Source organism: Typopeltis vanoorti, chromosome 5 (assembly GCF_054136105.1).
Source record: "Typopeltis vanoorti isolate ZY-2024b chromosome 5, IOZ_Tvanoo_1.0, whole genome shotgun sequence".
Taxonomy (NCBI): domain Eukaryota; kingdom Metazoa; phylum Arthropoda; class Arachnida; order Uropygi; family Thelyphonidae; genus Typopeltis; species Typopeltis vanoorti.
In genome coordinates, this window is record NC_143553.1 from 1,765,112 (window position 1) to 1,791,537 (window position 26,426).

The window sequence follows — 26,426 nt, forward strand, 5'->3', positions numbered from 1 at the left end:
CTAAACCCACATCGGAAGCATGTCCTTGGGACTGGACAGCACTGGGAACCTACTATCTGGAGACAAAAAAAAAAAATCCGAGAGTGAGCCAGAAGCAGAAAACAGCCTCTCTGGTTTGTCTCAGTCCTCCTTTGTTCTTTACCAAGTAGTTTATGGGATTAGCTGGCAGCATGATGATGTCATTCTTATCTCCTCCATTCTTGGTGCCTTTTTCTAACATCGCATAACCTTGCGACCTCTTGATGTTGCCTCATCATCACGATAATCTGGGTTAATCCCTTACTTATCCTTTTACATACAGGTCAATTTACATTGATGTTTTATGCACTTTTATAGCAGAATTATTTACTCGTTTGAGTACAATACAATTTCTAAATTAAAATATTCAGAAAACCCTGTAAAATTGAACACAAAAATTTTAACAAAAAAATTAATTATGTGAGAGATTTTACACTCCCACTGATGAGACCTAATAAAGGTCGAATCCAGTCTGGGCAGTGACCCGTCCCATAATGCTTAATAATAATAATATTTGAGTTAACAGCTTAAAAAGTTATCATGAATAATAGCAAAAACCTAAATGTTGCTACAATTAAATGTTCTGCTGAGTAATTTTAGTGATTCTATATCTTCATCTTGTATTTCTATTCATACAAAGACCAGTTCATAATGAAGCAATACCAAAGAGAAATAATTAAACAGCAGGTTTAATAGTGCCTCATAAAAAGTAAGTTTATATTGTTACTAACTCCTGTTGATAATTTTTTTTCAAAATTAATCTGTTATTATTGGTAGATTCCAGCATTCTTAAATCTTATATTGGGTCTTCTAAGGCACTTCTACTTATCGTCTTCATGAACCTCCTTTAATTCTAATTGTTGACTTACAACTCAGGTGTAGACTCTGCATTACTCAATGTAATGTCCCATTTATAGTATATAACTGTAGTGTTTTGAATATCATTTCTATTGGCACACCTTATGCCTTTTCCAGATCTGCAAAATTTAGAGATCCATGTTACATTCACTTTTTTTTCTCAACTATTTGTTTTAAAGTGAAAATCTGATGCCGACATTCTCTATGTGGCCTGAACTCAGCTTGTTCTTCTTATAGTTTCCCTTTTAAATTTTTCTCCTATCCTCTTCTGAAGTATGCTTGTATAAATCTTACCAGGAATACTTAGTAGAAGAAATGCCTCTATAAATTTTTGCATTCAGTTTTATTTCCTTTTTTGCAGATGGATATTAGAGCTCTATTCCAGTCATCTGGGATTTTACCTTCTGACTAGGGCTTTTGAAATATGCACATAGCTAATTTCAAATTTTATACCTTCATGTATGAACATTTCTGGTTGAATATCATCTACTCCAGCTGACATTCCACATTTCAGATTTTTGATGGCTTTTTCTACCTCAAATATTCATATGTACTCCTGATTGCATTCTACTGGAATATTTTTAACTACTGTTCCATCACATTTCATTTAGCAATCTTTCAAATCAGTTACTCCAGAAATCAAGAATATCCTTATCTTCAGTTTTCATGTCACTTTTATCATCTCTGATTCCTTTTATAGTACTTACTTGGGTAATATTTGTATATCTAAGTCTGCAGTTTACCTCTGAAAGCTGTTTGACTGATTCTTTTTAAGCACTTTTCTTTTCAATATGATATTCAATTTTATCCTGCCCAAAACTAAATAGTGATCATTTCCTATTTCAAGTCCCCTATATATATTCTCAGAAATCAGTGTGAATACTTCTTTACCAACAATAACATAGTGATTGATACTTTCCTTGCTGTCCCCTCATGTAATTTGTATGCATCTTTACGTTGCAACATAATAGTTGAGAAAGCATGGGAATATAACAAAGATCTGTATTTAAGTTTTGTCGATCTGCAAAGGCATATGACAAGGTGCCAAGAGAGAAGCTATTCACTACACTACAGTTATATGGTGTCAATGGGGCATTATATCAAGCAGTACTTAGTCTTTATTTGAGTTGCAAGTCAGCAGTTAGAATTGAAGGAAGTACATGAAGTTGGTTTAATGTTAAATCTGGTGTGAGACAAGGATGTTCATTATCTATATGGATCACATTATGAAGGAAAGTGATATTAAAAATGATATCAGAATTGGAGATGTTAATGTCAGCTCTTTGCTTTATGCAGACGATGTTATACTTCTAAATAAATCCAATAAAAACAAGTTTGCAAGATTTCCTGATTAAATTGAATAACTGTTGTAATAGATATGGTATGAAGGTCAGCATTAAAAAGACAAAGACAATGAAAATAGGTAGAATCGTTGAAAATGTCAACTTGTTTTGAATAGGGAAACTGTGGAACAGGTAAAACATTTCAGCTACTTAGGGAAAATTTTTACTGAAGATGGTAAACTAAATCTGGAAATAGACAACAGAATCAACAAAGCTGGTATGGTGGAAATTTCAGTCAATTGAATAAATTCATATGGAATAAGAGAGAAATTAGTCAGAACACTAAATTAGCTGTATACAAGACAGTGTTCAAACCAGTTTTAACTTATGGATCTGAGAGCTGGATCAGAAGTAAAACACTTGATCAAAGACTGAAGACCGCAGATATGAGAGTCCTGAGAAAGATTAGAGGTATGAACAGATGGCATCAATGGCAATATCATATTAAAAACAGGGATATTAGGAAAGAACTTAATATTGTCAGCATCCAGGAATGCGTTAGCAGAGCTAATCTCAGGTGGTATGGTCACTTGAACAGAATGGGCGAGGAAAGATTAGCAAAACAAATGTTCTCTGCCAGGTTGGCAGGAAAACGACCAGAGGAAGACCAAGATATAGGTGGATTGATATGGTACAAAGTGCCTTAGACCAGGGTTTCTTAACCTTTTCCAGTGGCATACCACTATATTTAATTCAAGATATTAGATGTACCAGTAAGACTCATGTACCACCAGTGGTATGCATATCATAGGTTGAGAATCCCTGCCTTTGACGATAGAAATATAAGATCTGATACTGTTGGAGTCTTGACAAGTAACAGACTGATTTGGAGGAAAATTGTAGATAGGAAGTAGTAACGGTGTAAATTTTTCATGTAGTACTATCATATCCTGTACACCCCTTCAGGGTACATGTCAGGAATTTGATGATGATGATGATAATATATCAACCTGTGACTTCTCCAATTCTTCTGTTGGTTCCACTTCTTTTGTGTAGTTGCTTCTCATGTTGATGGTGCCAATCTTGAATTTTGCTGTTGTTGAGTTTGAGTTTGTTCTAGTAACTGAATTTTCAGTGTTTGCCCTAGTTCCCTGATGAAAACAGTGGGGACCTTGTTTAACTGGGCAATATCCCACTTAGCATGAAATTCCATCATATCATGCTGTCATTTTATTTTGGTTTAAGGCACTAAGATGGCAATTTGGGCTGCTATATTCCAAATTGCCAGCCCATCCTCATTCCACTATCCAGATAGGTACTTATTAATGGGCATCACGAGCATTGTTTATTTTAAGAGTGGCTCATGTTGCTATCCTCTTGATATTAGAACTCACATCAGAGATACTGTACAGACTTACCTAACACATAATGTCAACCCTTCAGTTCTAATTACCCCCAGCTTTCCAACTTTTTACTTTAGTGTACAAGTATATATATCTAGAGGGGCTGGTGCCTACGCCCCACCCCTCGAGTTCTGGAATGGTGGGCCAGTTCTCCTTGAATTTTGAAGGCTTGAAATGGGGTTTCTCCCCCCCCCGTCTATGGTGCCCAACCCCTCGAGTTCTGGTCTGGTAGGTTGGTTCTCCTTGAATTCTGATGACTCGAAAGGGAATTCTGCCCCCCCTCCCCGAGTTCCGAACTGGTAGGCCGGTTCTCCTTGAATTCTGATGACTTGACACTCAGGGTAACCCCTGAATTTCAGATAAGTGACATAAAAAGGCTTATCATTTTATATATATAGGGTAGATATATCTGTGTTGACCATGTAATTTCAGTGTTTTGAAGTTTTTATATATCTTCTCATTGCCATTTTCAAAACATCACCATTTTTGGTGTATAACCACATGAGGTACAATATAACAGTTCAACACATTTTGTATTTAACACTTGTATCGTGCTTGTTTTGACTCTTTTTTTTTTTTTTTTTTTTTTTTTTTTTAACTTTCTCCCTTGTTCCGAATATTTTTGAACTGGATTTCTATTATTTTCCACATTTAATGTTCTTAATATAATCTTGCTGTCTTTATTAGTTTTGTTGGGTATTCTCATTATGAGAAAAACAATAATAATTTCTTACTTTTATTTAACAAATTCATGTGATTTTTTAGGAGTTGTGTTGTTGGATGCTGTATTTACTTAAAATTATTTTCTTTGTATTCAGAGTTTGGGATGTAAAGACAGGTGAAATGATGAATTCCCTTATTCATCATTGTGAAGCAGTATTACATCTTCGTTTCAGTAATGGCATGATGGTGACTTGCTCTAAGGTAAAATTATTTAATAAACAAATGTTGTTTAGTTTTTTAATCATTGCATAAAATTCAAAGTTAAAGCTGTAAGGTTTTAGAATTTCAATGTTGGATTTAATATCCACTTAATTTGTATAATTGATGATAGAAGATAGAAGGTGATAGAAGGTCTGTGGAATGAACCTTACGAGAATAGGCTGAAGATTTGTGGGTTGCAGAGATTGGACGATAGGCAAAGGAGGGGTGATATGATTGAGACATTCAAATTACTGAAGGGTTTCTATAAGATTGATCCAGAAGATATTTTTGAAAATATGAATGGTGGTGGGAGGACTAGGGGCCATGCATGGAAGCTAGGCAAGAGCATGGTTGACAAGGGAGTTAGAACTAGGTTTTTTACTTGGAGAGTGGTGAATGGGTGGAATAAGCTTCCAGAGTCTGTTGTGGGTGCTACGACCGTGAATGAGTTCAAGGCAAGGTATGATAGATACTGTGTCAATGTCGAATAGTTGTTCTTGACATGATGTTACGGCCTCCCTCGATGATTCTGTCGACTCCTTGGAGTTGCCCGGAACAATAATAATAATAATAATAATAATTTTGCATCACCGAAATGAAGCCATTTGTCTCTTTATTTTAGTAAATACTTTACACACCGACCAAGAGTTCACTTACAGAAAATGCACCTCTCTGGCGAAACCAGTGCATTTGAAACAGCTTTCAGACTAGTGAAATCTTATAAAATGAACCAATAGGAGGCAAATATACGGGGGGCTTTGAGCGTTTATCACTTCCTATAAGATTCAGCTAGGGCAACTCATAGTATGGCAGCGGTGTATTCCCGCAAGCTCTGTGGTCGATTTTCACACATAACTTTTATAGTTTCTGTATTCAGCTTTGAAATAATGTTGTATTTAATATCCACTTAATTTATATAATTTTGCATCGCCAAAATGAAACCTTTTGGCTCTTTATTTTAGTAAATACTTTATGCACTTACCTAGAGTTCGCTTATGGAAAATACACCTCTACGACACTTCAAATTCCTTAGTAGTGAGAGTTTTTGCTCTCTTAGGTTTCTACCTAGTCTCTGATGAAAACCAATGAGTTTGAAACAGCTGTCAGACTAGTGAAACCTTATGAAATGAACCAATAGGAGGCGAATATATGATCGCTTTGAGCGTTTGTCACATCCTATAAGGTTCAGCTAGGGCAACTCATAGTATGGTGGCGGTGTATTCCTGCAAGCTCACTGGTCAATTTTCGCATGAAAGATTATTCCTGGAATCAGCCTCAGCTCTAAAAAAACTTCCCTAGCCTCAACAAATTTGGGAAGCTTGCATCCTAAGAACATCAGTCCAACAGCAAGGACAACCCAATATAGTCTGCTAGGGGTACCTTTAGAACTCTAGGGAACAACTTCATTTGCCTTCTTCAGCCCTGCCTGTGTGCACATATCATAGTTTTATGTTCCCAGAAGATGGCAGCATAACATTGCCGAAATATAGGAAAATATTTATTAAAGTTGTTTAATTAATATTTTAGTATACATTGCTATTTCCTGAAAAATTTAAAGTCATGTGTAACCAATGTATAAGTTTATCTACAAGAAGATGTAACTCTTCATATAGTATTATGATAAGATCGTGTACATCCCTTGAAGGTATATGTCACGAATTTGATGGTGATGATGACAAAACTTGAATACTGATCTTTGTCATATTCCCATGATTTCCAAAGTATTTGTTACATTGTTCCCCAAGTCCCACTTCAGCAGTTTTACCAATACCTTTTTACATATTTACATATATTAGCAAAACAAGTGTTCTCTGCCAGGTTGGCAGGAAAACGACCCAGAGGAAGACCAAGATATAGGTGGATTAATACGGTACAAAGTGCCTTAGACGATAGAAATATAAGATCTGATAATGTTGGAGTCTTGACAAGTAACAGACTGATTTGGAGGAAAATTGTAGATAGGAAGTTAGTAATGATGTAATTTTTGCATGTAGTACTGTCATATCCTGTACACTCCTTGAGGGTACATGGCAGGAATTTGATGATGATGATGATGATGACATATATTACCTGAAACAGTGTAATTTCTGTTTTCTCGATGGATTATATGCAAGTTTCTACTGCATCAGGTCGTGACTAGCCTTCTGAATTATGCAGTATAATCCTGTAAAACTGTCATATCTGAATTTTTTGGCATTTTTGCTGAAAATCTTCTCCAGCTGCCTTTATTCATTTCAAATTTTTAATGACTTGTTTTAATATATATATATATATATATCATCAGCCATTGCCAATCCATTACTGGATTGGCAATGGCTGAAGGCCTTTCCAAGATTACTCTATTGCTGTGTCTGTCCATGGCTCTCTTTTCCTATGTCACTCATGCAAATGTGATGATATCAATCTGCCGTGATTTAGGTTGGCGTTGTGGTCATTTTTCCTCTCGTGGAATCCAATCCAGTACTTCTTTTGTCCATCGCTGATCTTGTCTTCAAGCAATATGCCCAGTCCATTCCCACTTCAGATGTTTCACTCTTCCTATGATGTCAGACACTTTGATTTTTGATTTCTTATCTACATATTTGTTTTGTGATCTAGTCTTGTGATACCAAGCATACTTCTTTCCATACTAAATTGTGTTGTTCTTAATTTTTGAATTTCCTTTGCATTTAGTGACCATGTTTCACAGCCATATGTCAATATAGGAAGAATACATTAGTTAAAAACTTTTCTTTTCAGGCATAATGGTAGTTGGCTTTTGAATATTGAATGTAATTTTGAATGTAGCTTTCCACCCAAGCATCATGCGTCTTTTAATTTCATCCATGATATTTTGTTTCATTGATATCTGTTGTCCTAAGTATCTGTAATGATCTATTTGTTTAATTTCATCATTATTGATTTTTATTATTGCTGGTTGGACATGGCTGTTGAACATAACTTGGGTCTTCTTTATGTTTATCTATCTATCTAGATATATATCAGTCTAAGACATGAACGGGGGTGGGGAAAAATTGTCAATAGTCTCTTTTTTTTTTTTTTGCTCTGCATTCATTTGGAATTGGACACTTAAAGGGTGTTAGACAGCTGCTATTTTTGTTTTAACAGGCTCAGTGTTTTGCAGATGAATGGTGGATGCTTGTTCTTTGGAGTGGCGTCCAAAGAACTAGGTTTTTTGGACACTGCTCTACACCGCAATGTAGAACTGGAAGTAGGCGTAGAAAGATAGAACTGAACCATTCATAAATTAGTGGTTGAAGTGAGTTGCTGAAAGTGGTATCTGTCAGCTGAATTACTTCTCTGCACTTCTATCAAATTTTGGAATTTTTGGTGCAATACCTTAAAATATTAATAGGATTCTAAGGTCAAACAGATTTGGTATTTGTACAGAGTTAGTAACTGCACAGGTAAAAAATAGTTTGGCATGGCCAGAAAGAATGCATAGTTTTTTAATGGCTCAGATAGTTATTGATGTGATGTGTTTATTCTGGAAAAGGCTAGAGTTAAATGTCATCCCAATGAGAAATCTGTTCCTATCTGGTGTATTACTGAAGTTAAGAAGATGAGCTGAATACTTTTGGATGAGAAAGGAGGCAAGACTGCATTATGGTATTTTTGAAGTTCCTCACCTCATTGAATTATGATATAAATGTACATGCTATTTGTTGGATGAGTAGAAGAAATGGAATGCAGCATCATCAGTAAAACTGTGACTAAGATTATAGGTGAATAAGAGTCATATGACCATTTATGTATAGAAACAATGCAGGTAATAAAAAAGGAGAACCCTGAGGTATATCTGAATTGCTTGTGAAGTTTGAAGAGAGAGGCATCCATTATGATGTTTCCTGAAAAATTTGAGATTGAGCAAAATGTACATACTGATTTACGACATTGTAAGTAAAACACCGGAAGATGTTTTTCACCTGCCATATGAATTAGGCATTGTATAATAAAGACGTTTTGCCCATATGTTCTTACAAATGCACTATGCATGCTAATTAAAATGCCCTTTACTGTTTGCAGTATCTGGCTCGCATGATGTCACTGGTGCAATCCCATTGATTGAAAATATAGAGTATAATATTGATATAGAATTGCTAATGAAAACAAAAAAAAGAAAACAGGAAACATTTTGAAATAATTCTTATTATCTCTCATTAAACAGTTAAACCTTGCAAAAGTAATCATTATTACTTTGGTTTCTGTTTAAACAGAAGACTGAATTTATTTGCAGTAAGATGGAACAGGTATGGATTCTCATTTAGTGCTTATGTGATGTGTTTGTGTGCAAGAATATTTGCTGTTTTCTGTTTCTCTTGAGAAACTTCCACAAATATAGATGCATAGGAGTTAGTCTAAGATGTGTGTGTGTGTGTGTGTGTGTGTGTGTGTGTGTGTGTGTGTGTGTGTGTGTGTGTGTGTGTGTGTGTGTGTGTAGTCTACAAACCTTGCGATTGTTTAATGTTATGTTCTTGATAAAAATTTTATCATATAAAAAATAATAATGTCATCAAAAATGACATTATTATTTTTTTTGTGATAAAATTCCTTTTTTTTATGTATGAAAAACTACAATTATGATTATATTTCTTAAAAAATATAGGTGTTTTTGTAAACCTTTGGTCCCAATTGTATGTTTGTATATATAAATTAAATGCAAAATTATACCCCGAGTTACGCGAATTCGACTTACGTGATTTTTGTTGCTCCCACCTACCGCGTAACTTCGGGGTTTTACTGTATTTTATCAGTGTGACTGTTTGGGTAGTTAAGGACCAGAGTAGCCAGTCTGTTGATACTTTTCTATGTATGTTGAATATAATTGTTCAATATGCTAACCTCTGGTATCTACAAGCACATTTGAAGATGATAGAAAAATAAACGTGACCCATTAACTTTAAGATATGAATGATTGTGAGTGTGAATGAGTGAAAGGATCATCATATTGTTTAATTTTCTTTTATATTGAATTCTCATATATATATATATATATATATATATATATATATATATATATATATATATATTCACACACACACTTTGATAATAAAATGCTTAAAAGACACATCTGGGTCTGATTCATTTCAATGCTAAAAAGTTAATCCTAAGTTTTAAGTGCATGTCATAGTGAATCATGAAATATATAGGCCTTGTGGAGGAAAACATATGCATATCAAAATGGAGAGAGCTAATGTTAGATAACAAAAGTAATTAACATAAAATGGTACGGCGTTAACAGATATATATCAGCAGCACAAGTGAATGATGAGAGAGAGAGAGAGAGAAAAGGTAGCTCTCACAGAGTTTAGAAGGTATGCCAAAAATGGCAATTCACTTAGTAGGACTCAATGCCAGACATGATCAAATGTCAAGGACAGCAACACATGTCCAATTCTGGTTATGTAGGCTCATTGATTAACTTTTCATCTAAGTAGTTAAGAAGATTGATTGGTGATGAACTTCTGCATTAGTTTCAAGTGAACAGGTGACGATAATAGTTTAATAATTTTAACAGCAGACTTTTTATCCATTTTTTGGAACAGGTTGGGTATATGTTTACTTCAGTGCATCAGGATAAATGCCAGCTGATATAAAAGCTGTAGAGATGAAATAGGACAAGTGTTTGTTCAAGGAAAATGCTTAAAGTATGTAGGCTGTTCAAGAATTTTCTGGTGTCTTTCTGGCAGAAACCCACAGGAAGCATATTGCACACTCATTCTAGTTGAAGGCAAAGAATAATGCCAGGAAGTCAGCTTTAAATACTGTAAAATAAAGCAGTGGTGCTATGTGGATGAGATAGGTCAAAGTGCAGGCAAGCACAAGTTGCATCCAGTGGTCTTTGCAAGGGACTAGAAGTCATGACTGCCATTTGGAGGTGAGCAAGTTTTCTGTATTAACACTTTTAAAGTCAGATTTGGATTTGCTTTAATTTTTTTGTATTGTTACTTTGCTTCTGTTTAGATTGAATATGAAGTTGATGTTATTGTTGATAGCCACCTACAGTATGCTGTTTTTGTTTTCTTTTTTTTTTTTTTTTTTTTTTTGTAACTTCCTTGATGATGCAGTATGGAATGAAAGCCTTCATGCCAATGAGAATAATTTCTGTAACATGCTTAGAGCAGTTATGTATTTCAATCAAGAGAAGTGGAAACGGTAGTCTGACCCTAAATGTGAGGACAATATTTCAAGTTTGGTCAGATCTTAGACTGTAAAGTATTAGGATTTGAATAAAATGGAAGTAATATTTTGAATAGAAAAAGAACAAGTTTTCTAGAGGTGTTGAAGGCTATTGATATAATACGTTTGTGTCAGAATAAGCTGGGTGTCACAGGCATCCCAAGAAGTGAACTGATCTTGAAAGCATGTCAGAACATTATCTAAAGTGAGTGGGAGTGAAGTGCAATCTTTCTTGCCGGTAATAAGATAGGACTAAGTTTTGATCACTAAATTGTCTTCACCCCACTTAAGAATAGCAAGGAGATCAGTATTTAAATCATTGGTTATGGAAGATCTTGAAGCTTCAATCATTTGACTATTACAGACTTTCTCAAATAAAGAAGAGGAATGTAGAATACAGTCATCAGCAAAACTGTGAATAGGATTTGAAATCAGAGAGAGAAGGTCATTAATGTAAAGGAGGAAGAGCATGGGTGAGATTACATAACCCTGTTATACTCCAGCATCGATAAAGGAATCTGATGAGGAAGCTATTTACCATGAAATAACAACAGATGACTGTAGAGGAAGCTAGCAGTCCAGTCATGAAGGGCACGAGAAAGGCCATAAGATAGCTTGTTTAGAAGGCCTTGATGTCAGACCTGTTCAGATGCCTTTGAAATATTTAGAGGGAACACATGGGTTTCTCTAAATCTTTGCATTGCCTCTCCAAAGGTAAGGTTAATGGGGAGGTCTGCTGTAGAACTAGAAAAATTGTGGAATCCGTGTTGGTGATTGCTAATTAATTGATGGGTCTAAAAGTAGTGAAGAAGCTGCTGTTGGTGACCTTTTCTACTTTAAAGACTACTTGTGCCTGTAGGTGATATGTGATTTGCATAATATCACATCTTATAGCAAATACTTCTACATCTCTTCCAGTTTAATCAGTGGTATTGGAACATTTACAACTCCAAGTGGAATTATCAGTGTTGAGATAACCTGGGAAGATGGCTTTGCCTTTTTGCTAATATGGGATGGAATGCTGAAAATTAGTGTTGGAAATTAAAATAAGAAATTAGAGAAGTGGTAAATAAAGGAAATGAATATTACTGAAGTTGGCAAGGAAATCTTTAACTAGAGGAGTTCAAAAGCAGAAAATTTGGCATTTTCTGGCAAGCCATATTGAATCTCACAGAAGCTGAAGTGCCACTTGAATAATGACTGGTGTGAAAAGTGATATATCTCACCTGCAGTGGCTGATAACAGGCTTCATGTTGCCAGTATTCTGGCAAAATCTAAACTTCCCAAAGTAAGATTCCACATATCAGTGCTTAAAAAGTTATACAGGGAAAAAAAAAAGCATTATACCCAAAGCTGATAAAGGAAATGAAACTCTTGTTATGAACTAAATGGATTATAACAGAACAATGGATCATCTCCTTAAGAAGTCCTCTACTTATCAAATTATAGATTAGATAGATCAGCAAAACTGTGAATAGGATTTGAAATCAGAGAGAGAAGGTCATTGATGTAAAGGAGGAAGAGCATAGGTGAGATTACATAACCCTGTTATACTCCAACATCAATAAAGAAATCTGATAAGGAAGCGAGTGATTAGCATATCTGCTCTCTAGCCAAAATGCTGCAGGTTTGAATCCCATCATAGGTATGGATGTTTGTGATTGTCTGTGAAAGTACTAGTGGTGGATAGTAAATGGCGTTGATGTAGTTGCAGTTTGTTGTAGTTGTGTAGACAGAGAGCTGTAGAGTAGGTGCCCTCCCTCGATGAGGCTTTGGCTCCCTGGAGGTGTCATGTAATAATAATAATTTCATGTCAAACCACCCATGATGTATGGGTAACGTGACCAATTATTTTACAATGAAAAGGAGGACGAAAAAATTTAAGAAAAAAGTACAACGTAAATAAATGAAACATTTTATTAATTTAAACAAAAATACACTAATTATGCTTACATCCCTTTTAATTATTTAATTAAACGAGTATTTTTCCATTGAATGAATATTTTTTGTCAATATATCATTTTCTAACAATATATTGGAAATTTCGGAGCAAGAAATATCCTTCATATTGAATTTTACGGTAAGTGCTGCAGCTAGAGTATCAACATTCAATCTTGATTTCTCACTTGTCCAAAAATCATTACCAATTGAAAAAACTCTTTCAACTGCTGCATTAGTTCCAGGGCAGCACAACATAAATTCAACAAGAATAACTAAATTTTCATATGGAATGTGTTCATTTTTGAAATGGTTAAATATTTCACACCCATCTTTTATCAATTTCAACATGTTGATTTTCCCATTGTTCTAATTTATCAGAACTTAAATATACATTCAGTCTTCTAATTTCATCAAACAGATAATTGTCATCGATTTTAATATCAGGCATTTCTTTCGATAAAAACTCAACACAATTTTCAATATCTGCCCAATTTACTTGCGATGAAGTCAAAAAACACCATTGAAAACTGTTATTTCCTGTGATATTTGTTTCAGACCATTCTTCGACATATTGGAAACATGTTTGGTAAAAATTCTGCACTTCTTTGGTAAACTTTTCCGTTATGCCCAGATTTGATTCCTCTAAGTTTGACAATTTTCTTTTTATTATTAAAGGAATAAATTTTTCTTCAAATCGTGATTTATATTGAAGGACAAAATAATTCAAAATAAGACTAACTTCTGTAGCTGAAATATGTTCACCTTCAATCTTTTGAATCGTTTTGTGGAAAATAAATGCCTGATTATGTACAAAATACATTAATATCTCCGATAATTCATAATTGAAAAAAGGATTCCAGAATTTTTGGAGATTTGTCTAAACTTAAAAAATATGAAGAGAGACTCAAATAATTGTAAAACACGCTCTATAGCAGGTGTTAGAGCGAGCCATCTAACTTTTGAATATCCTAAAAGTTTTTTGTATTCAACATTTGCGTCTTCACAAAATTGTTTTAAAGTAGCCACACGAACAGTAAAACGACTAAAATACAAATAAATTGTCGTTATTATTATTTCTACATCAATTGGCATGGCACATGACGCTGTGTTGATTGCATTTGACAAAATATGTGCATTACAACCTATTCCTAGTATTTTCTTTTGAAGTAAATCTTGTAATTTTACATAGACATTATTCAATCCTTTGCGTCTTCACCCACCAAAATTTGTGTTTGTATTATCAGCTGTTAGTGCAACAACTTTAGATTTCAAATTGTTTTCATTTATTACTCTGCATAAGTGGTTTGACAAAATTTCAGCAGTTTCGCCCTCAATGGATTCTAAATTTAAAATTTTTACTTGAATGCCCTTGGTAACATTATAATACCTTACTAGTATTGGATACAATTTGGTTTCATTGTGATTTGATGCATCAGATAAAACCGTTACAAATGCTGCATTTTTCAAGTCTTCTGCAAGTATTTTATCACAGTAATTTTTAAATACTGATTTAATAATAGCCTCACATTTTGTCCTGGCACATGAAAATTTAGCATTGTGAAAGTTTTTCAATAATTTAGTTGTACAATCCATACTACGAAAACTTTGTTTGTGAATTATGGTATGAAATGCAAATGTTCCCTCCATTACAGCTAACTGTTTTTCATCTTCAGAATAATTAGAAGTTTTAAAAAAATAGGTTACTTTACTACTGGAAGCTGATGCATCTGATGATTGCTTATGTTTGTTGGTGTTCAAGTGTTTCGTTATAGCTGCTCTGCCTCCAACTGCAATACAAAATTCTCCTCTGCAAATATTGCAGAAAACAATGTTGTCTCTCTTTGATATGAGGAGTGGAAATTCCTTTTTTCAATTGATCGTCGAAATGGCATTTCCTCTTTCTTGATTTTTCCATCCCTTAAATGAAATTAAAAATTAAAAATAAAATATAGAGCGACACAAACGATGCAAGCACATTATGAATAAATAAAATTAATAATTAAAACTAAAACTTTAATAACAAAAGCGATAAAACTTTACTAAATCTATATTTAAATTATTTTACACTTGTGTTGAAAACAGGGTTGTATAAAATTGAATTAATGAATTAATAAAACGTGAATTGTACTTACCTGAGTATAATATTCACTGGTTAGGAAAACACCCATTTTCCTAACTTTTCTTCATCCATTCTATTTAATTGGCCATATCACCTTAGATTAGCTCAGCTGACACATTCTTGAATGCTAATAGTGTCATGTTCTTTTTCTAATATCTTCATTTTTAATATGATTCTACCATTGATGCCATCAGTTCACTCCCCTGATTTTTCTCAGAACCCTCATATCTTTGGTCTCTAGGCTTTGAGCAAGTGCTTTATTTCTAACTCAACTCTCAGATCCAAACTTAAAACTGTTTAAACAGTTCAAACACTATTTTGTATACTGCTAGTTTCTATCTTATTCCTTGTAAATTTATTCAGCTGGCTACCCACCATACCACTTTGCTTAGTCTGTTGTCTATTTCCAGATTTAATTTAACCTGCATCTTCACTAAAAACTGTGCCTAAATAGCTGAAATATTTTACTTGTTCTATATAACCTCCATTCAGAATGCAACGGAAGTTTTCTATGCTCCTGTCTATTTTTATAGTTTTGGTCTTTTTAGTGCTGATTTTCATGCCGTATTTGCTACAGCTATTATTCAGTTTAGTTAGTGAATATTCGAGACTTGCACTAAATGTGTTCAGGAGTACAGCATCATCTGCATAAAGCAAAAGAACTAAGTTTGACCTCTCCAATTCTAATATCATGCTTGATGCCATTTTCTTTCATAATGTGATCCATATAGATAATGAATAAGAGTGGAGATAATGTACATCCATGTCTTACCCCTGAATTTACATCAAACTATCTTTCTGTATATCCTTTGATTCTAATTACTGACTTACAACTTAAATATAGACTGTGTATTGCTCTTTATAATGTTCCATATAATTATGGTGTTTTGAAAAACATTTCTCTGTACATCTTTTCATATGCCTTTTCCAGATCTACAAAAAATTTAATCTTGACAGATTCTGACATCATGGTGACTTTTGACCTCAATAAGCCACTTTTCTTTCTGATACAGTTGAGTTATTCAGATTCACTGTTCATTCTGGCTATTTCTTATGGAAAGGAAAAGTATATACAGCTAGATGGACTGCTATGGATCCCTTCACCTCCAGTCAATTCCTGCATGGAAGATTTGAAAACAAAACACAGTTACAGTGAAATCAATGGGCTGGCTGTACTATGTTGATGATATGTTTGCTATTTGGCCTCATGGCCAGACACATGGAATACATTTTAGCACATCCCAACAGCTAGCATACTTACAGAAATGTCACATACAGAAAGGCATTTACATAAGCAGTCACACCACCATCAATCCCAATAGTTTGGCATCCTATTGGGATGACCTTGATGAACTTTGGTCACCAAGCCATTGCTATGTGTTCAAGTGACAGAGCTCTTGAAACTGAGCACAGGGACCTATGCAACACCTTTTTTAGTCGATGACTACAGCCTGTATAAAATACTGCATGTGTCCCCATCCCATATATTAAGGGTACATCAGAAGAAATAACTCAAGTTCTCTGCAAATATGATCTCTATGCCACTTTCAAGCCATTCATTCAGTTTGCTATCATCATCCATTCTTTCTCCTAAAGATCATCTTCATTATTTTGCACATCCTGGAGTGTATAAAGTTCCTTGCTTACTTTGGACAAACTGGTAGATTAGTTAATTTTCAAAGATCTGGGAGGCAGTCGTTCTGAGACACGTAAAGCATAAAATTTGGAAAATTTTATGCTTATCCAACCCATATAGCATGCCATGTCAGGACATTAATTCTGTTTCAGTTATAATTTCTGCTCATTAAAGATGCTGAGTAGGAAACCAGCTAAAATATTAGTAAGTTCAATCGATGATTTTTTTTTTTCTTGGCTTATATCATGAAGCATCACTATGAATAATCAACCTTTCTATACGTCAGTAAGCCTTTCTGTACATATGCCTAAAAAAAATGTTATCTTATGTAAACCAGTATTTTTTTTCTCTTTGTTAAGAAGCTCACTATTACATCAGACTGCCACTCACCCATTTGGAGTTTATGCAAAAGAAATTATACAAACTATTGGCATGAATATATACAAGATTACCTACACTAAACATTAAAGGATGCTTTTTCTGGCTAAGGGATTTTCATACCTCATCGTCAGTCTACCAAAACCTCTTTAATGCATTCAGAGAAGGGCATTATGACTTCTATACCGACAGTTCGGTATAGAGACCTCTGTTCATTTGTGCTGCTGTTTTTCATAACTACATTTTCAGTCAGATTCCACTTGAATGTAATAATTATACTGCTGCAGTTGCATACCATCTTATCTCTTGTATTCATTAAAGAAAATTGCTAACAAAAGTGCATGATTTATATAGACTCCTCAAGTTCATTATCACCTCTCCTGTATATGATTCACTTCCAGTGCTTTCTTCTACAATCATATTAAATTAGTACTATAATTTTGATGTTGATTGTGCTTGGATACCCAGCTATATTGAAATTGAAGAAAATGAGACTGCAGCTGCTAAGTCATCTTTTACTTTCTCCACATGATGTTTCTCCTTATGTAGATAACAGACAGCTAACAAAAGCAGAGACAAAATGAAAGTCTTCCTTGGAGGAAGTATTGAAAAATAAATTGCATAAGATTAAGTCTGAAATAAAGCATTGACATCCTAGCCTACAAGAAACAGAAGAGTAAATGATACTTGCTAAGCTTTGCATAAGTCACTATCATCTTATACATTCTCATCTATTGTAGGCTGACTGCCTATGTGTGAACAATGTAACACTAGTCTTACCATATGTCCTGTTCTGGTGGAGTATTATTCTGAACTTATTTCAGTGATATTACAACACAAAAACACTACATTATAAAGCGTTTACTTTAAACATCTTTTTATAATTTAGTTTATATATATATATTAGGGTTACTAAGTAATTTTATAAGCTTGGTTATTTAACTCCTAATCCCAAGTATTCAAATAATTAAGTTTGCACCTGAAACATGGTTCAAGTCTAAAGATGGTACAACACCAGGGCAACTCATTGTAAAGGTGGGTAAAGCTCTGATCACTATTCTTAGTATTTTCTCATAATGTAAAGCACATCTCACTAAAAGATGTATACTGCAATACATTATGGGTGGGGTCACTACCCAGCCCAGGTAGATAAACTACCAAGGAAGTCAGAATCTTTGCTTTAAATATATTCTTCTCATGGTGAATTGCAGATAGATGTGAATTTATTGGTAGAACCAACAATTTCACAATATGATATGAACTAAAAACTGCATAAGAGAAAGAAAGAAGACTATTGTCTGCATTTTATATCCAACATGTTGATGAACTTCTCATGGTGAACTACAAATGACATACAAAATTTGGTAGCATTGGTCCAGCAGTTTTGAATTAAAAAAGCCGCCCATATAAAATAGGATTAATGAACTAACAATTATGGTTCCACACACAACACCTATGATCTTTCCATAGGAAAATGGGACAGCTGCCAAGATCAAACTCTTATCACTAATGGGGAATACCTTCAACTGACCACCAAAACTACTGCTATTTGGAAACACCATCATAAAAACTATGACCATAAAAAAGATAATAATAATATGCATTATGATTAATTAAAATAATATTTCAAAGCAGTGTGCTTAAATGTTTTAGTATACTCTTCCCCAAATAAATTATTATTGAACTTTTGTACTGCTGAACCTTTAGAGATGATGACTGAAAGCGGATGGCATGGAAATGCTCAGATCAAGTAACATAGTTGTATACTTTACTTCATTGGCCATTTCATTCTCTTGAACAGTTTCACAATAGCATTCTGTGAGCATAGCATACATGCAAAATAGATATTTGAAATCAGATGAAAACCTTTAAAATTTCTTTTGTGGAATTCTTGGAAATCAGGAGGTGGTGGAGAGGATTCAGAGATGATTGACCAAGTTGGTGACAGGTCTGCAGAATGCTTCATATGAAGATAGATTGAAAGTGTTAGGTTACAGATTTATTTGGCAGGTGAAGGAAATGGGCATGATAGAAACTTATAATTTACCAAAGGGGTTTTCTAAGATTGATATGAAAGAAATTTTTCAATACGAGGAGTGGGGGGGTGGGGAACAAGGGGTTATCCATTGAGGTTATTTATATGTGTGGTTAGTAACGGGTGGGTGGAAAATTGTTTTCTTCCTGGTGTAGTTTTCTGTTCACAAATATAAAACTAACCTTGAAAACATTTTTGTTACAAATTATAAGGAAAGTAGGAATTGAATAATTCATAAAGTTCATGCTTTTGCTGCCCTAATGTTTGCCTGGCTTAAAATGATATTCCTTGTTACATAAATATAACATCCATAACAAAATGTGTTGGGTTATTTAGTTTTAGTAGTTTTTGATTGTGTGAATTACAAAAGTTGAGCATTATCACTACTTGTATATGGGAACTATATGATTTTTGCATTACTTCAACCTTGGCATCTCCTGTGGGTCTGGCTCCCACTGATAAGACCTTAGTAAAGTCAAAACCAGTCCTTCCCATAATGCACAGTATTATACACATCTGAAAGGATGTGCTTTGCATTGTGGGATACTATGGCACTTATTGTGAAGTCATTGGCCTCTGTATACAAGTAGTCTAGTTGTGAAGATACTTCATGCCAAACTTTGTTGGCTTACATTTGGATAAAGAATTAAACAAAAATATAATTTCTTGGCAATTTTAATGTAATTGAACATTATTATTTAGAAATGTTCAGATTATATTATTCATATTATACAAAATCTTTTCTATTCTTTAAAAAAAAAAACAATAAAACCTAAAAAATTACCATAGAAAATCTTTGCTGAAAGCATTGCTAATATTAAAAGATTTACTGAAAATGTTAATCTTTCTTAGTTTTAATTTCCAACTCCTCTTAAATGTCTAGATTTTGATAATTCCTTTCTATACAGGATCGCTCAATTGCTGTGTGGGATATGGTATCATCAACAGAAATTAACCTTAGGAGAGTTCTGGTTGGCCATCGTGCTGCAGTAAACGTTGTAGATTTCGATGAGAAATACATAGTTTCAGCCTCTGGAGATCGTACTATTAAAGTGTGGAATACATCTAGTTGTGAATTTGTTCGCACTTTAAATGGCCACAAAAGAGGTATTGCCTGTTTGCAATACAGAGATCGCCTTGTTGTAAGTGGAAGCTCTGACAATACCATAAGGTACATAACTAAGATAATTCTAAATATTTTATTCTTGTTTTCAAGTATTGACTTTAACAATGCTGATCAGTATATTCTATAATGTTACAAGTATACTTCCACTTGAGCTTTCTGGTAGGTAATTTAATTTATGTTAACCATTTCATTGCCCTGACACATATTAATGTCATGATCAGGAGTTAATGTCTAACTTACATATATCACAAAAACACATATAAACTGGGTTTAACTGGTTGGAGGTTTTTTTATTGTAAAGTAATAGCCTACTAGTTTCGCCATTTGACTGTTGGCTTCGTCTAGGCATACAAGGTGACAAAACAGCTTAAAAAGGATCAAAAACAAGCTAAGGATATCAGTTTAAAATAAAACGCTACATCAAACGCATGGAGTGTGTATGTTATCAGTCATTGTTATACATGTACGTTCTATAATTGGCAGCAAAATTGAACTCCGATGTGTTGAGCGATCTTATGAGATTTTTCCATAGGTCACCAAGGATCATCCATTGGTTTCTGTTCAGGCTACCTCTTGAACGGATAACTATTGCAGCTTCTTTGATGTTGTAGGAACGAAAATCTTCTTCCAAGTGCGGCATAGTACTTTTATCCCATTCGATGTTATGATTAGTATTAGAAAAATGGAGCACCAAGACAGAATTGTCTTCTCTGTTGTTATTAACTTCCCCGATATGTTCCTTTTTTTCTTATCTCTAGAAGACATTTATCCTATATAATTTAAACCACAAGAGCAGGGAATGTTATAAACTCCAGGATGTTTATAGAAAGCATTTTTGTCCTTAGCTAATCTTAACAAGTTGCAGATTGTCTTTATTGATTTGAAAGCCACTTGTATCTCATAAGGTTTGAGGATTTTAGCAATTTTCTGTGAAACAGACCAAACAAAAGGAATGGAAATTGAAGATCTGTAGTGGATATCTTAAGTTTGTTGTTGGGGGGGGGGTTGGAGATAAGGATCTTATTTATGAAATTTTTTGGATAGCATTGTTTGTTAGAGTTTCGAAGATGAGGTCTAATTCATCTTTTAAAGTTTTGTTCATCTCCTGTGATGCAAGATGCTCTCTTTTTCAACATATGTAAAATACTCAACATTTTGTGAAATGTGATGTAATGAAGAAAAATGGAGGTAGCGGCCAGTGTGGGTCAGTTTGCAGAAACCTTTAGATCAATATTGCCATCCATTTTTTTTGTCATTAAGACGTCTAGAAATGGTAATTTTCTTTCTCTTTCGAATTCTAAGGTAAACTTCATATTTTGATGAAATGAGTTTATTTTAGTTAGGAATTCAAGAAGTTCTGCTTCTGTATGTTTCCATATGATGAAATTATCATTCACATATCGCCACCATACTGATGGTTTTGGATCTAATTGTGACAAGATGTCTTTTCCAAACTTCTCCATGAACAAATCAGCACGTTGGGGAGATAGAGGGCCCCATCGCGAGACCCGATAGTTGTTTATAGATCTTTCCATTCCATTTGAAGTAGTTTGAAGTGAATAATCCCTAGTGTTCCTGGCAAGATTTATGCAAGTATACTTGAGAAACGATTGAGAAGAATTGTGGAAGAAAAACTTGGTGAAGAACAAGCTGGATTCAGGCCAAATAGAGGCTGTCAGGATCAGATCTTCACCTTATGACAAATAGTTGAGAAAGCATGGGAATATAACAAAGATCTGTATTTAAGTTTTGTTAATCTGGAAAAGGCATACGACAAGGTGCCAAGAGTGAAGCTATTTAATACACTACAGTTATATGGTGTCAATGGGGCATTATATCAAGCAATACTTAGTCTTTATTTCAGTTGCAAGTCAGCAGTTAGAATTGAAGGAAGTACATGAAGATGGTTTAATGTTAAATCTGGTGTGAGAGAAGAATGTACATTATCCCCTCTGTTATTCATTATCTATATGGATCACATTATGAAGGAAAGTGGTATTAAACATGATATCAGAATTGGAGATGTTAATGTCAGCTCTTTGCTTTATGCGGACGATGTTATACTTCCAAATAAATCCAATAAAAACAAGTTTGCAAGATTCCCTGACTAAATTGAATAACTGTTGTAATAGATATGGTATGAAGGTCAGCATTAAAAAAGACAAAGACAATGAAAGGTAGAATCGTTGAAAATGTCAACTTGTTTTGAATAGCCAAAAAGCATGGGAATATAACAAAGATCTGTATTTGAGCTTTGTTAATCTGGAAAAGGCAAAAGTTTTGCTAATCTGAGAGCTGGGTCAGAAGTAAAACACTTGACCAAAGACTAGAGACCGCAGATATGAGAGTCTGAGAAAGATTAGGGGCATGAACAAATGGCATCAATGGCAATATCATATTAAAAATGAGGATATTAGGAAAGAACTTGGCATTGTCAGCATCCAGGAATGCGTTAGCAGAGCTAATCTCAGGTGGTATGGTCACTTAAATAGAATGGGAGAGAAAAGATTAGTAAAACAAATGTTCTCTGCCAGGTTGGCAGGAAAACGACCCAGAGGAAGACCAAGATATAGGTGGATTGATACGGTACAAAGTGCCTTAGACGATAGAAATATAAGATCTGATAATGGTAATATTGGAGTCTTGACAAGTAACAGACTGATTTGGAGAAAAATTGTAGATTGGAAGTTAGTAATCATGTAAATTTTTCACGTAGTACTATCATATCCTGTACACCCCTTGAGGGTACATGGCAGGAATTTGATGATGATGATGAGATAAGGAAAGAATCAGTGGGGTTGGATTCATGATTAACAAATCTTGAAGAACAACATGATAGAATTTGACAGTATATTTGATTGAATAGCAATTATTGTTGATCAAATCTAAAAAACAGATACACCCTTAAGATCATCCAAGTCTATGTACTAACAATAAGTCATACTTGTGAAGAAATTGAAGACTTCTATAATGATGTAACCCAACTTTACAATAAAGGAAAACATCATTTCAGAATTGTAATGGGAGACTTTAATGCTAGAATTGGTATACAACAATCAGATGAAAGCTCAGTGAAAAATTTTGGGTATGGCATGAGAGATGATAGAAGAGGAAGATTAATAGATTTGCAGAAAAAGAAAGCCTGTACATCATGAATTATTTTTTCGAGGAAAAAAACACATCGGAAGTGGATATGGAAAAGTCCAAATGGAAAAACTAATTTACTTTATTAAAGTTAAGGGATATTGCATCCCATATTGTTTCTTAGCGAATAAGAAACTCATAGAGTTTCATGCCGAATATAGAAAATGTGTAAAGTTCGGCGATTCCAAGCTTAAGCAAATACCTGGATAGTGCAGCACCTGACCCATTTGGTAGTGCAAACTGAGGCAACTCATAGTAAGGGTGGAGCAAGCTCCGATCACTATTCTTGGTATTTACCTATAATGTGAACTGAGCTCCTAGGAGCTGTATTACTGTTCAGTAATACTACTGAACAGTAAGCCAAACTTTATATAGTTTCTATATTCGGCATGAAACTTTTTGAGTTTCTTATTCGGCTAAGAAACAATATGGGATGTAATATCCCTTAACTTAAATAAGTTCATGTCGCCGAATTGAAACCTTTTGGCTCTTCATATAATTAGTAATTTACTTTATCCTCAGCAATAAGAAAAACATCTTTCAAGACTGTTCTGTTATTAACACCTTTAACATTAAGGTACCATCGTATGGTGTGCAGTAAGATTCAAATAAACTGCCAAAAAGAAAGAAGAAAAATGTTTCAAAGATCAAAGCAGAACATAGATGTACACAAAATCAACATTAAAAAATATATATTCCAACATGAACTAAACAATAGATTTAAAAATCTTATTATAGATGACAGTGCTGATTCATAAGAAAGTATTGACGTTATTTACACTGTTAAAACCTTTTGCAATGATCATTTGAAGTAGCTGATACTGCAGAACAGAAATAAGACAAAATTTCTGAAGAAACAAAACAGGTTACGAAGAAAAATGAAATAGTCAAATAACCTACAGAATAAAACTGAATACTCAGAATTGTGCAAAACGATCATAAAATGTATCATGGAATAAATATCATCATCAAATTCCTGCTATATACCCTCAAGGGGTGTACAGGATATGATAGTACTACATGAAAAATTTACATCATTATTAATTTCCTATCTACAATTTTCCTCCAAATCAGTCTGTTACTTGTCAAGACTCCAACATTATCAGATCTTATATTTCTATCGTCTAAGGCACTTTGGACCGTATCAATCCACGTGGTCTTCCTCTGGGTCGGTTTCCTGCCAACCTGGCTGAGAACACTCATTTTGCTAATCTTTCCTTGCCCATTCTGTTTAAGTGACCATACCACCTGAGATGAGCTCTGCTAACTCATTCCTGGATGCTGACAATGTCAAGTTCTTTCCTAATATCCTCATTTTTAATATGATATTGCATGAACATCTGTTCACGCCTATAATCTTTCTCAGGACTCTCATATCTGTGGTCTCTAGCCTTGGTCAAGTGTTTTACTTCTGACCCAGCTCTCAGATCGATAAGTTAAAACTGGTTTGAACACTGTCTTGTATACAGCTAATTTAGTGTTGCGACTAATTTCTCTCTTATTCCATATGAATTTATTCAACTGACTTCCCACCATACCAGCTTTGCTGATTCTGTTGTCTATTTCTATATTTAATTTACCATCTTCAGTAAAAATCGTGCCTAAATAGCTGAAATGTTTTACTTGTTCCACAGGTTCTCCATTCACAACACAGTTGACATTTTCAATGATTCTGCCTATTTTCATTGTCTTTGTCTTTTTATTGCTGACCTTCATACCATATCTATTACAACAGCTATTCAATTTAGTCAGAGAATCTTGCAGACTTATAGCAGATTTATTTAGAAGTATAACATCATCCGCATAAAGCAAAGAGCTGACATTAACATCTCCAATTTTGATATCATGTTTAATACCACTTTCCTTCATAATGTGATCCATATAGATAATGAATAACAGAGGGGATAATGTACATCCTTGTCTCACACCAGATTTAACATTAAACCATGTTCCTGTACTTCCTTCAATTCTAACTGCTGACTTACAACTCAAATAAAGACTAAGTATTGCTTGATATAATGCCCCATTGACACCATATAACTGCAGCGTATTGAATAGCTTCTCTCTTGGCACCTTGTCATATGCCTTTTCCAAATCGATAAAACTTAAATACAGATCTTTGTTATATTCCCATGCTTTCTCGACTATTTGACAAATCTGAAAACAAACCTCAACTCATCATCACCAGAGTTAAAGATCGGTACTATCAACATAAGAAGCCTGAATGGCAAAGAAATTGAGCTAGCTGAGGAATTAGATAAGTACCAGATCGACATAATAGGAGTGAATGAAACAAAAAAGACCAAAACTGGTGAGATCTTTCTGAGCAATAAATACAAAATGTTATATTCAGGCAATGACAATCAAGGAAAAGAAGGAGTAACCATAGTATTCAAAACAAATTACGAGGCTAATCTTCTTGAATGGCAGTCAGTCTCAAGTAGAGTAATGTAGACAAATATGAGAATGGGGAACTGGACAATGAGACTTATTTGTGCCTATGGTCCCACAGAAGGTTCTACTAAGGTAGAAGTGGAAGAATTTTTTGAGGCTTTAGAAAAAACAACTGCCACAATGAAAAAGGAAAAGTTGGTCCTCGTTGGGGAGCTAAATAGCAGAGTAGGAAATGATTGTGAGACATACAAAAATATTTTGGGAAAATTTGGAGAAAAGAGCAAAGCTAATAATAATGGCAAATATCTGTTGGATTTCTGCTCAGGACATGGACTGGTTATTACTAACACCATGTTCCAACATAAAAATGTGCACAAATTCACATGGAGAGAAGAGGCAAGGAATAAGAAAAGTCTCATTGACTATGTTATTGTTGATAGTGATGTTTTCTCCCTGGTGCAGGACACCAGAGTGTACAGAGGATTTGAAATTGGAAGTGATCACTATTTAGTCTTGAGCAGGATAAAATTGAATTTCATATTGAAAAGAATAACATGTAAGAAAGTTTTAAAGTGAATAAAAGTTGAGCAGCTCTCAGATGTGAGCTGTAGACTAAAATACAGAAAGATTATTGGAAAAAAAAATGAAAGAGTTTGAGAACAGGAATCAAACCTTAGAGATTCAATGGCAAACTCTGAAGAAAACATTGATTGATTCTGCCAGAGAGGCATGTGGTGAGGTTGTCTTCAAGGATAAAAAAATCAGAAATCCCTGGTGGACACAGGAAGTTAAAGAGGCAGTGAATGAAAAAAGGAAAGCATATCAAAAGTTCCTGTCAAATAAGTCAGCTTGTGCTCTTAAAGAATATAGAGACAAATGCAAGAATGCTAAACACTGTGTAGCTAAACAAAAGTCATGGGATGACTTTGGCAAGAATATAGAAAATAAATATCAAGAAGGTGGCAAAATATTCTGGAGGTTGTTGAA

The 26,426-nt window shown here is 34.2% G+C and overlaps 1 protein-coding gene across 2 annotated transcripts in view; it reads left to right on the forward strand.

The window, feature by feature from the left end:
* LOC150106184 (beta-TrCP-like) overlaps nt 1-26,426 on the forward strand; it is a 157,517-nt gene that overhangs the window by 84,974 nt on the left and 46,117 nt on the right. For both annotated transcript variants that reach the window (XM_090392215.1, XM_090392216.1), the window contains exons 7-8: nt 4,381-4,486; nt 19,684-19,946. In XM_090392215.1, coding sequence (XP_090248341.1) covers nt 4,381-4,486; nt 19,684-19,946 — 369 coding nt within the window. The remainder of the gene's footprint in view (nt 1-4,380; nt 4,487-19,683; nt 19,947-26,426) is intronic.